The sequence below is a fragment of the Pelobates fuscus genome, chromosome 4 (assembly GCF_036172605.1).
Source record: "Pelobates fuscus isolate aPelFus1 chromosome 4, aPelFus1.pri, whole genome shotgun sequence".
Classification (NCBI taxonomy): Eukaryota; Metazoa; Chordata; class Amphibia; order Anura; family Pelobatidae; genus Pelobates; species Pelobates fuscus.
In genome coordinates this window covers 374,836,416-374,854,707 of record NC_086320.1, presented here as the reverse complement: position 1 = coordinate 374,854,707, position 18,292 = coordinate 374,836,416, and the positions used below count along the sequence as shown (strand labels likewise).

The following is an 18,292-nucleotide window of genomic DNA, read 5'->3' as shown; positions in this document are numbered from 1 at the left end:
GTTAACTGGAGAAGGACATTTAGGTGTTACCTTCAGACCAAAGCATGTTACCTTTAGTCATCATGTCATTTATAACTTATCAACGTCACGTCAAGGTACCATACTGCTACTTATATTGAGACATGCCTATCGCATAATAGTAAAAAGAAAAACAAAAAAAAACACATCCCAATCCTATTTATAGCAGATATTAGCAGATATACCCATTGTACAGCGCTACGGAATTTGTTGGCGCTATATAAATAATAAAATAATAATAATATAGTCTACTATGCAGATATAATGTATTTCTTGACACCACAAATATACTTGTACACATTTAGCCCTGTATTAATAAATGTCAGTTCATTATTCATTTCTTGTTACAGAACAGTTAATTATTACCAGCACCATCAACATTGAATACATTTATAGTCATACTCAGTTCTTACCTGAATATACATAAAATAATCATTGCTGCTGTAAGAGATATGAGAGACAAGCTATGTCCGATGGTATAACCCGTCTTTATCATCCCAAAGAAAGCTGCCTGTAGGAGAAAGAACGCATTGGTTAATAGGGGACAATGACCTCTAGTGACCATAACTAAGGATGATGTATGGAAGGTAATACTTTTCGGACATTATCCCAAGACATCCCAGATTTATTTAAATGGTCCTGCAGCTCCCAGGAAAGCCATCACTGACTCCTCCACTTTTTACCCTGATAGGCACACCTTAGCAGTGATAGGCACACCTTAAATGAACATACGTCTTTGAGCTAGATTGGGTTGATGATTGTGTGTTCATTTTTGTGTTAATGCAGTGTTCTGTTCTGTAACCCCAACGTTCTTCTGCTTTAATCTAAACCAATAATATCTTTGAGAAAACATTACACTTCCTGATCAAATATTATGTTGTAGTGCACAGTAAAACAAGGCTGTCAGTCAATTTCTTCAAATTCTCTTTTCTGATAAATATCTAGAATTGTACATACATCAGAGTCTCCATGGGTTCACCTATTCCCCATGCCTTGCTAACTCTAGACCCCTAAAGTAGTTTAGCTTGCTGAAATGCTTTATCTGGGAAGAGTGTCTCCTCTTTTTTTCATTTTACAAAAAGTTCCGATTTCAATAGAAATTGGCACTTTTATAAATTAACCTTGTTACACCCCCTGGCTGTCAATCAGACACCCGGTCCTGTTACTTCCAGGTTTGGTTAGCTCAGTGGAACTAAACTCAAGAGGCAGAAATTGCCCAGAGCGCTGGCCTTGCAAAGATTTCTCATTGAGCTGCATTGAGAAGTCTGTGATTGGACAGTCAAAGAAAGTCTTGGCGGGGTTAGAAGGGGAGGGATTGCAAAGGCTGCAGACAAGAGAACTGCAGCTTTTGCAAGCTGTTTTTAGATATAACCCAAATTAAAAAAAATGCATAATTAAATGCTTTCATTTGGGGGTTATCTACTATATAGCGATTCTTCTTTTTTTGTATTTGGGTTGTCCATTGTTCCTTCAAACATCTCTTCAAGGATCATCTTTCCTAGCAAACAGGGACACTGTATTAATTCTAATATTCTAAATGATTTGGACGTGTATCCTGTGTATCCAAGATTCTTTGTATTTGGACGATAGAATCCAAAAAGTGTTCTATGTACCTGTCTGATTTAATTACAGTGTTTCTTTAAATTATATGGAGCAGATTAATCAATTAATATGAAGCTGTAATGTGTATACAGTGTTGGTGTCCGATTCTAGTAATCTCAGGAGCTTTACTTTTGGGAGATTTGGAAGAGGCTAGTCTTCCGCACTCCATCTAGGTTTTTAATACTTTACCTGTTACTTATCATCCCAAGTATATTCCCTATAAATAAATCATAGTAAATGACTATTCAATCAATGCATAATGACCTGCACATGTGTTTGTTTAAATCTATTTTCCAGTTGACTGTAGTTAAGGAGGAAGAAAGGGACGATTGATTTAAAGATGATCTATTACACAACTAAGCTGTTAATGCAATTATAGCAAATTCATTTGAATTGTCCATGTTGAAAAGAACAATACTTTGTTTCTGGTATAATCTCATTTCTTCCCATCTCAATCTGTGATTCAGACCGCAATGTAGAGTAAATGTAATGAAATGTACATCCAATGTAAAGAGTGGCTCCCAGAGGACAGCCCTGAGCTGATCACATGTATCAGTGGAAAATGTTTTCAATAGAATTAACATTTGTATGGTCTCTGTAGCCAAGCAATATCTCTCACAGTTTATATACCATACATCTTTTCTGCACGTATACGGAACATAAACAGGGTTATTGTCAGGGATTCAAAGTGAATTCAAATTGAATTGCAAATCTAAGACCAAAATAGCCAAACTAGGAAAAAAAGTCAGCTTTCTTTGTTTACTACTTCGGACTTTAATCCGAAATTTCCTTTTAATTTTAATTCTAACGATTCTCACTTTAGTGAATAATAGACTTGCGAATGGCGGAAAAAAAATGGTTCAGTCAAACGATTTTTTTCCAAAATGTAAATTCAGCTCGGACCTCAAACACTCATTAATTTGATGGTTTGGCTCGTTTGAATATCATCCATGACAAATATTTGGGAAAAACGATTCAGGTGCACAAAAAACTCTGAATTCTGAATCAAACTGCTCGTAACATGCTCGTCCCTCATGCTAGTCATTTGCTCGGTTGTACGTCTGGATGGCGCTTCTGAAATATGTCCTAATTTCAGAAAAATTAGATGTCATCACTAACACTAAGCATGATCTATTTGGTAATATGTATTACCTGTACTTCTGTATGGATGTTTAAATTGGGTGTATGAATACGAATAAAACGGGCAGATTTATGACGTTTTATTCATTTCATTTGGATAAATCTATGACTGTTCTTAAAGTGCACATAATGCCAGATACAGTATCGGAGATAATTGTAGTTCAACAAAATGATTTTAAAAAATGGCATCCAATGTTATACATAATGTGCAATCAAACTTTATAAATAGATAATTAGATAGCTTTTCTATGTTGTCACAGCAGGAGCACACGTGGATACATTACTGATGGGAACCCTTTCACACATTAGCACAAACACAAATTGTATCGTAACTGCATCACAGTTCTTACAGAGACACGATGATTATATATAACCCCCCCTGCTCCCCCCTCCCCCCCTTCCTCCCGGCAGCTTTGTGCACAGAATGTACGGCAACAATGCTATTTTTACTGAAAGGTTTTCAGATATGCTGCTTTTGGAAGATATAAACTATAAGTATGGTTGCAGTAGTGGTTGCACATTAACCATAACCACATTAAACATATTTCAAACTAGGCATTGTGGGATACAAGACTTGGATTTATTGCTGCAAAGAGGCCTGCGCCCAGCAGAACCCACAGCGGAACAGCAATCGTTATGTATCTCTCACTCTCTCTCTCACTTCAGAGACTGTTCCATAGGGAACTGCAATGCTTCTCTTATAGGTCGGTTCACTTTTTAAGCTGATGATCTCAGCCAATCCAATTATTTCTTATAGGAAAGCATTGGGATGCTATCAAGCATGTGCGGCAAAACACCACGCTGCGACAATCAACATCTTCACATAGAGATAAATTGTCTCAAACAACCCAAGGGGAAAGTTCAGCGCCTTCCTGCAGAGCGTGGAGATGCTGAAAGTGACCCAGGAAGCACCTCTAGTGGGTGTCTGAGTGACGGCCAATGGAGGTGTCCCTGGGCAGCAATGTAAACACTGCCTTTTCTCTGGCAATGGTACCTGCTGAATGTAAAAATGTTTATACAGACTCGATATAAGCAGGATATTCCTTAAAACGTCAGATTGCTACAGATAAGAATGGATAATAGCATAGAACGCCATTAGTCTTAAGTGTTAATTATCTAAAAGCAAATAATTAATCAGACACTTTTGGACACCATTAAAATCTGCAGTAAATGTACATACCTACATGTCACTATTTACTCTGGATGCAGTACGTCTCCCAAAAACCTCTTTTGCACAGTAAACAATCAAGTCTTTATTTAAACCTACTAAGAGATGAGTCAAGGTTAGCTCCCACCAAGATAACTGAGAGATGGCTAAAGCTGGATTCCTCTAATCATTGTCCCACTTAAAAATGTGTAAAATGCTAAATGGTCATTTCCTAGGTAAATATTAGTGGTAACAGAGGGATGAATATACCTACCCTAGTAACTTGATGGCATTTGGTTGGTCCAGACTTTTTACCAAACCTATTATTTAGAATAGATCCATTGATTTATCCACACCAGGGCTGTCTAGAGCTGTTGACTTCAAAGATGAAGAATGGGGGTGGGGGTGGGGAGGGGGCATGGATTTTGGGGGCGCAGATCGTGCTAACATCTTGAGTTAGTTGGATTGGGACATGCATGGGGTTATCCACTCAACTAGTAATTTCGGACAAATCACATGCCATTCCCATTCCCTTTGTAAATCTAATGCAGGAGAAACTTACCTCCTCTGTTTGAGTGCTGTTAGAATCGTAACCACAGGCTACATCATAAGGACCCGGATATAGATTTGACCACTGTTCGTCTGTGCAGTTTCTGGAGATATTTCCTGGAAGCAAACAGATTTAACTTTAATTTATTATGTTGATGTGAAACACAGCACGTGGAGTCTTCACAGACGTGTAATGAAACTACTCTTACTTGTAGCTATAATTAGTTTGACCTCAGTCTGTGCAATTAAATCACAAGCGTTTACTATCTTGCCACAGGATATGTGCGTTTATGTTTTAGTGGAATTGTAGTATAAGTCCAACATTTAACTGATATTTACTAAGCATGCTCTTACCATTAAAGGTTCACTAAAGTAATACAATATTATTACTTGTTTTAATGGCAATATAAAATGGCTGTGTGTTTAATTTTATAAACATAGCACAGAAAATGAAATCGGATATTTTTCTTTTTTTGTAAAAGCTCTTTTAGATATTGATTACTTTAACCGAGTTATTCAATAATTTGAGAGTGTTTAAAATCGACCCCAGGATTGAAATTGTATGCCAAAGTTGGAGAATGTTTCTCAGTTTGCCACGTTTCACTGTAAATGTTGTATTTTTCTTATCAATTCTTCACATTTCCTGGTTTTTACTTATACATTTGTGTCTGTATGAGTTACACATTCACTCTCCAGCAGATTAATTGCAACAACGTAGCTCTGTGAATGAGAATATTGCAATCACATCACAGAAGTCATGACTAGTGATAAATAATTGATACCTGTTCTTCAATCTACATTTTTTCCCTCCCGGGTACCATCTTCCAAAGAGGATGCCACCAGCGAACTGGTCCTTATGTGCTCCATGCCTCAGAGTTTGTTACCACCTCCTCCCTAGTTTTTCCTCTACTCCTTAATTCCCTTTGTCCATTGTTCCTGTTAACTATTAATCAGATTTTTCTATGAAGATAGCTGTTTAAGATGCAATGGATATAAAATTGTATGTTATCACCAATTTGTGGTTTTAGATTTAACACAATGCCATTATTCAGTTTTACTCCATCGCATCAACCTCAGCTGCCTAACAGTGAACATGGAACGGAGACAAGAAAAAGTAAGCACTACTTCATTGTATTTATTTATTTTTTATATCTGCTTGGATTTCAGTGAAGTAATCACGTCAATGTGAAACTTGAGAAGTAATGGTGCCACTTTAAGTATGCCACCAGCAGACCTCATCAAATTCTGAAATAAAGGGTGTATCCTGCATTCAGGGCACTGAGCGTGCTCTAGTGAGCCAACCTTTCAGGATGTCAAACAATTGTAAATAAACATTATCCCAAATACACATGGGTTCGGTAGGATAATGTGCACAAGCCTACATTGTGTATATGTCATTTCCAAATTACTCAATTGTTCATGCTGTCTTAAGGAGGTGCATCAGGACAGGTTTGATCCTGGGCGCTAGAGGGTGGGGGGCACCACGAGAAGCCACCCAATAGACAATGACAGAGGGCCCAGGAGGTTACTGTCTGGCCACCTTAAGGCCCCAGGTGTGGCCACTTTCTAACCAAGGCAGAGAAGGCACCTGTTTACTTGGACATTAGGTTCCTACTCTGCCGAAATAGAGTAGACATGTGGGAGAAAGTCAGGTGGCTGTTCCTGCTCCTCACTGCTCCCTTGTACACCCTATCTGGTGATGCCGAGAGCCGGAATATGACGTCATTCCGGCCCGCATCACTAAACAATGCGAGGGTGCAGTAAGGAGCTGCACAAGCACGGGAGCCACTGGTCCCAAAGGAGAGGGAGAGTGGTGTCCTAATTTCAGCAGGACAATCCTGTTTCTCAGATTCAATCCTGACTTCCCGCCTTAGTTCACTTCTGTCCTGCTTTTGGAGACCCCTGGGAAATGCTCCAACAATCATGTATATCAAAAGACGAACTTGTGTCATGGAAACAGTGCTGCCTGCATGTCCTGCCCTCAATGGGCCAGCCGAGTGATGGACAGACAGCGTGTTGTTTATTCAAACCAGGCTGATTTGTCTCTAACTCGGGTGGACCTGCCCCCTTTCCGGTTGGGTCTGCCCATTCGTGGGCATAGATGGTAATGTGATGACATCACTCAGTCGATTCACAGGACACTAAAATTGGGAGTTGTGCTATTTATATCAGAATGCAAAGATGGTCAGAGAGCAGTAAAATGTCTAGCAACAGAGAGAACAAACCAGCAGTATGTCCTGGCAAGGAAACAGTGAGTTACGATATACATGATATGATTTTACAGAGAATAGCAGTGACACTTTATGGCCAACTAAGGCCTCCATTTAATATTTTTGGATAAATCTTCCAAATTATTTCATATAATAGGATAAACTTATAAAATGATTGAATATTATGAAATATTTTTATATATATTTTTATATGCAATATTTTTTTTTTTATATTTTGATACATTGAAAAAAATATTTTTAAAGTTTATCCAAAATTATTTTATTGAGGCCTAAGAAGATTTAGATCACTTCATAGAACAATTATACCCGATTACCAATAAAAGGAAATTAATTGTGGGCATTGCTGGAAATACGCCAAAGGCTTATTTTCCTTTCTTTATTACGTGTGAGAAAGGACAGTCTGAGAGCTTAAAGCTTTTCTTTAAAGCGGTGTATCTTAGAATTGCATACTTTTGGTAACAAATTAACATTCTAGAAAACCCTGGTAAGGTTTTATTTATATTGTATGAATATCCCGCATTAGAATGTTGATCCACTTTGAGATATTGACCTACTGTAGCATTGTTGAAATCAGTTTGGTTTAATGCATTGTGTGCCGTCTCCTATAATCTTCGCTGAGCATGTAGATAGCATAATCCACTGATATTCTCTGATCAATCTGATACTTTTTGTCTCGGTTATGTACAGTGACAAGTTGACAAATGGCTCTGTATGCATCTGGGTAGCTCGGAGATTGATGCTGAAGCAGAAATGTATTTTGCCCAAAGCTATGGATGACATGACGAAGGCCACCATCAAAAAGAACAAGGTTGTAATGAGATTAATGCAGTCCTAAAATTGATAACCCTTTCGAAATATCTTAATACCTACTCTAACAAGCAGCTGTATTTATTAAAATGGTATACACACTGATAAATAAATAAACTGCCACGGCCGCAGACACTAACAGGATTATTAGCTAATGTAAGAATTAAAGTGAATGCAATTTGGATTGAGAATGTACGGATAAAATAGCCAAACTGGAAAAAATCTCTAATTCAGCTATGCTGCCAGTTTGGTTACTTTGACATTAAATTTTAAAATCTCTCTGGATTCACTTTAGTGAATTATCCTGGAATAAGGAACACATTGCAATGAAATTATCAGGGCAATTTACTAAACGTATTTTGTCTGGATGCATAAAATCCAGTGAAAATGGATGAATTCTAACCAGTATGGCAATTCTCATATTTTCTGATGCCAAAAATGTCCCATCCCGACCGAACCTGCCTCAATCGGCCGAATGCTTTCAGTACCTGTGTGAAAATCATTGCTTTTCACATTTGAGCCCTGTACTAAGTATAGGATCCGGAATATTTATGAAGCATTGATTAAAAAAAAATAAAAATCTGATTCATACGCAAGTTCCCAAATTATCATTCACTTGCTTTTTGCAAGCGCACTAGCAGCCAGCGGGGAAGTTGTTAAATAACCTTCGGCAGCATTAAGATTAACAGTGTGGTGGCTGGCCAGTGCTTGCTAACCAGCCACAACATTAAAAAGGTTACAAAACATGCCTATGGGGTCAACATGACCCACATATTATAATAAAGGAGACATATAAACTAGCGATTGGGTAGCCATTGCTAAACAGTCATCAGAAAGGCTCAATCCCACAGGGATGGGGCCTATAACAACCATGGTCACCGTGTGCAGGGAATCTAAATTAAGTAATGTAAGACAGACAGATCACTGATAGCGCTGCCAGCAGGAAAATAATTCAGTTTTTTTTTTTTTTAACATTTTAAGCATCTGTACCCAGATCTTAAAGGAACACTACAGGGTCAGAAACACAAACATATATTCCTGACCCCTCTCTCTCCTAAATATAGCAAAATCTTACCTTTCTTCCAGTCTGGTAGTTCTGGCTCTGCCCCTGATCTGCCTGCTTTGCTGACATCATCAGAATTGTCAATTCTGATAATCTCAGCCTATAAGGCAGGCAAGGGGAGGAGTTAACTGCCACCCTGGCCAATCAGCATATCCCCATAGAGATGCATTGATGCAGCAAAGTTTAGTGTCTCCATGCAGAGGGTGGAGACACTGAATTTAAATCACACTGTGCAGCACTGACACAGTAAGGATCTCTAGTAGCCATCTAAGAAGTGGCCACTGGAGGTGTCCCTAAGCTGTAATGTAAACACTGCCTTTTCTCTGAAAAAACTGTGTTTACAGCAACAAAAGGGACTCACTATACTGACCAGAACAACTATACTTAGCTGTAGTTATTCTGGTGACTATAGTGTCCCTTTAACAAGTCCACACTTTAGTTGTACGATATTATTCGGTCTAGCTGAAGTCTTGACCTAATTTGGGCTTATTCAGAACCTTTTCTGCAAAATCCAGATTTTGTTAAATAGTGTAAACAATGTCTGGATTCTGCACTCCGAATGGTCCTGTTTGCAGCCAAATGGTTTTGCCGTTTGGTATGGGGCCATTCAGACTTTAGTAAATAACCCTATATATCCATAAAACAAGTAGGATCGATGAATATCCAAATAATGTGGAGCTCAGTTATTATTTCATTATTTACTACACAAGGCTGTAAATATGGGGGGAGGGGAGGATAGAAAATATGGAAACTACCTGTACACATGGTTAAAGTACTAGATGCTCTTTGAGAGTAGATTTAATTGTTCTTGTTTCATGAAATGCAGTGGATTTCATTGTTATATACTTAACTAACTTACTTATGCATAGAGCAATGAAATAATAAGCGTATATGAATCATAGAAAAAATGAACAAATCCTTTTTACACAGCCTTAAATCCCCGCAAACACCAATACGGAATGCATATGATTAATTAAGATCTGCAGTGAAATGACTTTGTTTCTGTCACACGGCAATCAGCTAGCGAAGAGCTCCGGCTGTGACAGCCATAACTAATACGATAGAGAGGTCAAGGTCAACTGACAAAGTAAGTTTAATGTATTAAAGGAAATATAAATAAACACTATACACAACACATTGCGCCAATATATTGTGCTGACATGAAAAAATAAATAGGTGATCAAAGTTTTATAAACTAGAGCTTGACAAATTTACGGCACTGGGTCAACCATGGTGACCTGCTGCAGAGAATCTACGTTGGTGGGTGTCATCGGACTCCATAAGAGCTCCCCTGACTAACCACAGGAGACCACAGGTTACAAGGGAGCTAATCTGCAGCAGAGACAGCTTTAGTGCTTCTGTGCATTTCAAAAAGCATGCTGGGGAGGAAAAACAAGATGCAGTTTGGAGCCTTGAAGCAGACTCTGCTATCATCCATAGTCTACATCTCAACTAGATATCTACGGACTGCTGCAGACCTCCGGAAAATAAATGTACTTTGCCCCTCTGTAGCACTTATAGAGATATTAATTCAAAAATGTTGTACGTCCCTACCATTTCAACACAAATTAACAAAGCTAAAGGTTCCTGAGTCATCAAACCCACTTCTTTGCTTTCTGGAGTTTTCATTCAATCCCATGTTCCCAGGAGACATTAAATGCCCCAATAATTTAAACATGAATTCCAGGCAGTACTAATTAATTAATTAATATGCTGTGCTTGTTGTTTTTTGTTCTTGTCTCGTGTTTTACAAGTGTCTCACAAAACTGTACAATACTATCGTCTCTTCTGAAACACTAACACTGCTGAAATTCTGCCAGATATCTTTAAAAAAAAAACTAAATAATATTAAGGAAAGAATAAACAAAGCTTCCCAAATGGTCTAATTGTATTTGTTTCTTGGCAGAGCTTGGTGAAATATCAGCCCATAAAATGGAGCAATTTTTTATTCCCAGGAGGCCTGTAGCTGTCCAACACAATATCACATTTCGTGTTTTCCACGGACTGAATCATGTGTTGGAAGTGATTAACAGTTAACATGTAGGAACTATTCGTTGTGATGTAAACAAAATATTTTTTGAATTAGCAACATTGCAACATGTTTAGTAGTAGAGAAATTTCCAGGCTCAAGGTTGCAAAGAGACCAAGTTACAGGCAGTGAGATAAAAAGGTGCAAATATTGTGCAGACAGGTCACTGAAAATAGGGACACTCCAAAATCCCTCTAAGAAACAAGTGCAGAAATTACTGTATAAAAACTAAAGTTAAAATACAGTGACAGGGCGCCACAGTCACAAATAGTGAGAAGGATATCTTTACCAAAATGACGAGGAATGCATAAAACTCACATGAAAAAGAAAAATATAAAAGATCATAGTGCAAACTTTAATAGACGTAAGTCATTCAAAATCGAAAAAAGAAACACTCACAAAGATAATGGCACAATTGAAATAATCAATATGTGCAACTGCGCTTTATGCCTAGAATAGGCTTAGTCCCCAGGATTGCCGGTTTGTTGCATACACCTCTGATGCACTATGATCTTTTATATTTTTCTCTTTCATGTGAGTTTTATGCGTTCCTCATCGTTTTGGTAAATGTATCCTTCTCACTATTTGTGACTGTGGAGCCCTGTCACTGTATTTTAACTTTGCTTTTTATACAGTAATTTCTGCACTCCAGGTTGCAAAGGACAATAACTTATTCCCTCCCCAAGCTGGGACTGACCCATGTTTATATTTGCACGCTTTGTCATATTCGGCTAAGTCAGTCATCAATCTGCAATCATGGAGACTCGATGCAAAATGGATGATAAATTCTATCACAAGCTATAGGAACGAGACATGGAGATCACATACACAACACGTTTTATCACGCAGAAATACATGTGTCTGAAGTACTACCTACCTCTAGTACAGAGGTAGATGTTTGTACTTACCTCTAGTACAGAAGTAGTCAACCATTTGCACTACAGATATTGAGGACCCCTGATGTTTTGCCATAAGACTGTAAGAGTATTAACCGAGATGTAGTCCCCAACTTCCAGAGTGCCGAAGGTTTCCTACCTCAACTCTAGTACAAAACCAACATACCACCATGTTCTCCACCTCTCCTGGTCAGCCCCTTCCTTAAAGTCCAATCTTTTCAGAAAGTGAGTGAAACATGAGTGATCTGACATAGACATCTTAGCACAGAAGTAAATACTGAGACTGATTCACACCATAATGCTAAATAAGAAGGAAACCTTCTTGTTTAACCTTCAAATCGGCTATTGCGCAGGTACCAAAGAGAGTGTTGGTGCACCAGCAGTAGCTATGAAACAAGATGCATCTTCCCTCTCAAAAACTCTCATACCTACTGGCAAAACACACAAGCAGCTTCACCTGCTTTGACTAGAGAAACATTATACACTGGAGCAAAACCAAGTTAAGGATGACATTTCTTTGCGTATGTATGAGATTCTACAAACTGGGTGAGTTGAATGCAGTGATGTCAGATGTCACTCTGGTGATGAGCTGATTGCGTTGGCAATGAAGCATATTCCTGATTTACGGAATAATACCTGGGTCAGTGAATAAACACTATACGGCCGCACATAAGAATTAATTAAACTTTTCTTGAATAGTCTTAAAATACCACGTTTAAAAAAGAAGCTATCAATTTATTAATAACAGCTGAGTGAAGAGAAGAATCACAGAAACAGATTGACCTACAAACTCTCGCAGAGCTGAATGCTTAGTGACCAAACACTCAACATTTTAAAAGCTCATTAGAGTGCTGGTAGCAGTATTTCTATGTGTGCTTGTCATATTGCGCAGATACTGCTTCACGCTTTGTTTTTCAAGGATATATCAGATTTTTAAAGAATGAGGAAACAAAATAGACTAGAATATAAATGATTAGAGACTTAATGAATATTTCCTGCTGTTAAATTCCCCAAAAGTTTAGCATTTTTTGGGTATATCAAATAGTACAGCATCTACAGCTTCTACAAAGCTCAGAATCACTAATAATGAACAATTTTGAAGATATTTTACTGTGAATAAAAAAATAAAGAGATAACTTTCAATGGTTGGATTTTTGAAGTGTATTCATCTCAGTAACACTAGATCTGCGCACTCAATTTTGGCTGAATTGCAATTTGTCTGAATATGCTGATTGGCGGTTGGGTAAATAAGTATCTCCAAAGTGCCGTATGGATGTATAACAGAGCAAATTACTATTGCAAAGGACGACATTGACCTTGTTCGTTTGCGTAAAGATTCACAGTTCTGTCCACGGCACCAAAAAAATGACATGACATGGTAAAAAGATAGGTAATGACTAGGGGACTGCTGCTAAATGTTGACATTATTCACCAATCAAATGATAATTGAGCAATAGAGAGAAAAAGAGGGAAGCCATTAATAAATATATATAGTATAAAAATATAATTTTTCGAATGCTCTGCATCCTTTTTGTGAACCAAATGTCAGGAAAATGCTACTGTCGGTGTACTGCAAATATATACATATATATATACATTTAAGAAAAATTAAGTGATTGGAGCACTTAAAGTTAATCAATGCAAAATATTTGAGTGCCAAATGTTTATCCGGTAGATAGCAAGTTCTACATAAAGTGCATCATTTTTTTATAGTGTAACACCAATATTGAATAGCGCACTTTTACTAAAACAGTGATTTATAAAGTGCACCCTTCAAGCTATGTAGAAGCAGAGAGATGAGGTCACAGTAATATCAATACAGACCGGAGCATTAGTAATTCTTTCTATTTAGTGGGGTGCAAGAGGAGCTGGGTGAAACAAGGACAAAGTTAACTTGAAATGATCACTATTTCTTCCTAATAACCCACAACGGTAACATTATAATTCCAGGATAAAAGATAACCCGAAGAACCGGCACACGTACAAATCTGACCGATCCCCATTAGTATATTCCGCATCGACTTTCATTACATTGCTGTAAATATAAACAGCATGTTGCGGTAACAGGCATTTAATTATCACATGGTAGCTGTATTAAAGGTCACATTTGTGAATTTCTAGAAAGCAGGAGTGTATAAAACACAAGGCACATTTTCCATCTATTATCTTGTGACATTTTCCTTGCGGAGCGCGTCAGTGTCTATTAAACATAGCAGAGTGTGGGTTGCTTGCTGTGCCCTTTAGAATGCCATGGACAAACAGAGGCAAAATAATCTGATTTCCCAAGGCAGAGGAGAACACAGAGGAGAACACAGGCAGATGTTTTAAGCCAACTGGATGCAGAGGAGGTTTGAGTTAATTACTCTCCAGTACTTCAGGGGTTAAAGAAGGTGTTTTCCTCCTCCCCTCCCCTCCCCCCTTTAGTTCAGGAAATGTGGTGCCCAAATTTCGGACATCATCATTTCACTTTTCAAGATAAACGTCAGGTGATCTTTCACACTGACGTGAAAATAAACTGACCTAGTGCAATTCCCTAGCGGAGATAAATAAGGAAATCAATCAAAAAATGCTGACAAATGTACGTAGAGATATGGTGTGGTTTCAAAGTAACACATAAACACAAATTGTACCTACTGATGATAAGCAATTACCTCATCTAGTTTCAGAATGAGAGATTTTATTTTAAGGGACACTCGAGTCACCAGAACCACCGCGGCTTAATGTAGTGGTTTGTGTTTCTATAGCCTGTCGCTCAAGGCTTTTTATTGTAAACACTGCTTGTTCTGAGAAATGATAGTGTTTACATTGCTGCTTAGTAACACCTCTAGCGGCAGTGATTCAGATGGTCACTAATGGTGCTTCCAATCTCAGTGCTGCACAGTGTGTAACACCTGCATTCAGCGTCTCCACGCTCTGCATGGCGGTGCTGAAACTTCCCCATAGAAATGGATTGATTCAATGAAAAGATGCTAATTGGTGCAGCACCTTGTTTTGCTGGCACGATATTTAGCATACCACAATACAAAAATAAAGTGGCTCGATCCTCATTTTCCTACAGAGCACCTCAATTATGGAATAACCTCAGGGACACAGTCAAATCTTCCCTCAATCTAAAATCTTTTAAGAGATCTATGGCAATATACCTCAGCACAGAATGCACCTGTCATGGTTAAATATATTTATTACCTGTTATGTGTTAAATTGATATATGTGTGTGTGTGTCTACATATATATATATATATATATATATATATATATATATATATATATATATATATATATATATATATATATATATATATATATATATATATATAGTTTGTATATTGTATTTTTGTAATATTGTACCCTATTGTCACAATGCAATGTTTTGTAAACCCAGGACATACTTGAAAACAAGAGAAATCTCAATATATCCATCCCAGTGAAATATATTTTATAAATATAAATAAATAAATAAATGTACAATAGCCTCCCAATTCTTTCCTAGCGGAACGCATTGGATTGACTGACATCATCAAGACTAATGCTCTCAGCAATGGAGGCAGGGACATCCACGGCGAGACCAGCACAGCGTTGAAAAAAAAGAGGAGTAAAAACGCATTTCCCATATGCTCATAACTAAATAGTTAGTTTAACATTATAGTGTGAGGAATACATGTTTGTATTCGTGAACACAAGTGTTCCTTTAATTCATGAATACTATATCATCCAGAACATTCTTCAATTCCTTTACTGTGCTAGCCTTATATACATCCTGAGCATTCTACAATTTCTTTACTGTGTTAGCCTTATACACAACCTGAGCATTCTTCAATTCCTTTACTTTGTTAGCCTTATACACATCCTGAGCATTCTTCAATTCCTTTACTGTGTTAGCCTTATACACATCCTGAGCATTCTTCAATTCCTTTACTGTGTTAGCCGTATACACATCCTTAGCATTCTTCAATTCCTTTACTGTGTTAGCCTTATACACATCCTGAGCATTCTTCAATTCCTTTACTGTGTTAGCCTTGTACACATTCCGAGCATTCTTCAATTCCTTTACTGTGTTAGCCTTATACACATCCTTAGCATTCTTCAATTCCTTTACTGTGTTAGCCTTATACACATCCTGAGCATTCTTCAATTCCTTTACTGTGTTAGCCGTATACACATCCTTAGCATTCTTCAATTCCTTTACTGTGTTAGCCTTATACACATCCTGAGCATTCTTCAATTCCTTTACTGCGTTACATTATTATACACATCCTGAGCATTCTTCAATTCCTTTACTGTGTTAGCCTTATACACATCCTGAGCATTCTTCAATTCCTTTACTGTGTTAGCCTTATACACATCCTGAGCATTCTTCAATTCCTTTACTGTGTTAGCCTTATACACATCCTGAGCATTCTTCAATTCCTTTACTGTGTTAGCCGTATACACATCCTTAGCATTCTTCAATTCCTTTACTGTGTTTTCATTTACTGTTTGCACTGGAGGATTCTTATAGCAATTCACTGCTATTTTGAGAAGCTGTTCACACAGGTCATGCTTTATAAAAGCCTAGTCACGGATTTGGTTAACATTCTGAGCAAACAAATTGAAGATGTCCTGTCCAAGTTAGTGCTGGTGAGTTACAGTGCAGACAGGCCAGATCACAATTTTCCTTGAAGGCTTATGTTGCACATATAGCTGTTATTTTTAATAACATACACATATAGCTGTTTGAGTCTGGTGCGTCAAAGCAATCAATAAAATAAAAAATACAAAAATGAAAGTACCCCTTCCTCATTTTTCTTTTACCCTGTATTTCTCCACAACCCCACCCATTTCTGTATGTTTTTTTTTTTTTTTTTTTACATAAAATGAATGATATAGATGAGGCCAGCTAATCAGGGCTCTTGGCTTCCTGTTATTTGTAGTTTGACTAGAAAAAAGATTAATCAAGTAAACATTGACATAATTAACTAATTATTCCTCCCCAGACATTGGGTGTTCACAAGTAACGAGGTTACCAAGTATCCAAATGGATGGAGCTACAAACTGCATCATATATAAAACCGCACTTTTAACCTAACAGATTTGCCTATTTTAGATATTAAGGGCCAGAGAGATAAGCCAAGAATTGCAGATTGAAAACTCACACTTCTTACAGGGAAAAAAGGTTACATCCCCAAATGGCATTTAAAGAGTTAAGAACATTTTTACTCCAGCAAATTGTTATGTTCAGGCATTTAGGTTTACCCATCATATCTTCATGCTGTCAGTATTGTTTAAGCTCAACGTCGCTGACATACGCCTCTTGTCTTTGCTAAAAACAGGGTTATTTCTTATTGTGCAAGGTAAGAGACGAAGGTCAGAGTCCAGCGAGATTCCTTCCTGGAAGATTTCACTGGGGAATGTAGGCTTCATGTTCGTATAATGTGTATGTTTATTCCATCAGAAGAAAATGCAAAACAGAAAGAGACATACATGGAAAAACATGATGTCTGTGTGCTTGAATGCCCTCAAAGGACAACTGTCACTTCAAAAATAATTTTAATATAATAAACCTTCCATCGGGTATTGGAAAGAAATAGATTTAAAAAATAAAAAATAAGTATATGTAAAATAATTAGAAAAACGTACATTTAGTGTATGATAGGATGTTTCAGCCATTTACATGCACCTTTGGTCAGACAATGTTTGAAAACCGACAGTTAGTCTCTATGGTCTCCGCGCTTCACTCCCTGCAGCTAATGCTTGAAAACCGACAGTTAGTCTCTATGGTCTCCCGGCTTCACTCCCTGCACCTAGTGTTTGAAAACCGACAGTTAGTCTCTATGGTCTCCCCGCTTCACTCCCTGCACCTAGTGCTTGAAAACCGACAGTCTCTATGGTCTTCCCACTTCACTCCCTGCACCTAGTGTTTGAAAACCGACTATTAGTCTCTATGGTCTTCCCGGCTTCACTCCCTGCACCTAGTGTTTGAAAACCGACAGTTAGTCTCTATGGTCTCCTCGCTTCACTCCCTGCAGCTAGTGCTTGAAAACTGACAGTTAGTCTCTATGGTCTCCCCGCTTCACTCCCTGCACCTAGTGCTTGAAAACCGACAGTTAGTCTCTATGGTCTCCCCGCTTCACTCCCTGCACCTAGTGCTTGAAAACCGACAGTCTCTATGGTCTTCCCACTTCACTCCCTGCACCTAGTGTTTGAAAACCGACTATTAGTCTCTATGGTCTTCCCGGCTTCACTCCCTGCACATAGTGTTTGAAAACCGTCAGTTAGTCTCTATGGTCTCCCCACTTCACTCCCTGCACCTAGTGATTGAAAACCAACAGTTAGTCTCTATGGTCTTCCCGGCTTCACTCCCTGCACCTAGTGTTTTAAAACCAACAGTTAGTCTCTATGGTCTTCCCGGCTTCACTCCCTGCACCTAGTGTTTGAAAACCGACTATTAGTCTCTATGGTCTTCCCGGCTTCACTCCCTGCACATAGTGTTGGAAAACCGTCAGTTAGCCTCTATGGTCTCCCCACTTCACTCCCTGCACCTAGTGATTTAAAACCAACAGTTAGTCTCTATGGTCTTCCCGGCTTCACTCCCTGCACATAGTGTTTGAAAACCGTCAGTTAGTCTCTATGGTCTTCCCGGCTTCACTCCCTAAACAGAAACTGGGAAGACCATAGAGATTAACTATTGGATATAAAACAATTGGACCCAAGGTGCATATATATGGCTGAAGGATCCAGTCATATGCTAATACTTGATTAAAAGATAATATACAAATATTTTATTTAGGAATTAGTTATTATTATTGTGTATATTATTCTAATTTATGCAAA

General features: G+C 38.0%; 1 protein-coding gene across 1 annotated transcript in view; it reads right to left on the bottom strand.

Annotated features, from left to right (window-relative positions):
* LOC134609201 (vasoactive intestinal polypeptide receptor-like) overlaps positions 1–18,292 on the bottom strand; it is a 199,478-nt gene that overhangs the window by 50,304 nt on the left and 130,882 nt on the right. The window contains exons 4-5 of the mRNA XM_063452743.1: positions 4,470–4,573; positions 432–529 (exon numbers count right to left, since the gene is read on the bottom strand). Of these exons, the coding sequence (XP_063308813.1) occupies positions 432–529; positions 4,470–4,573 (202 nt within the window). The remainder of the gene's footprint in view (positions 1–431; positions 530–4,469; positions 4,574–18,292) is intronic.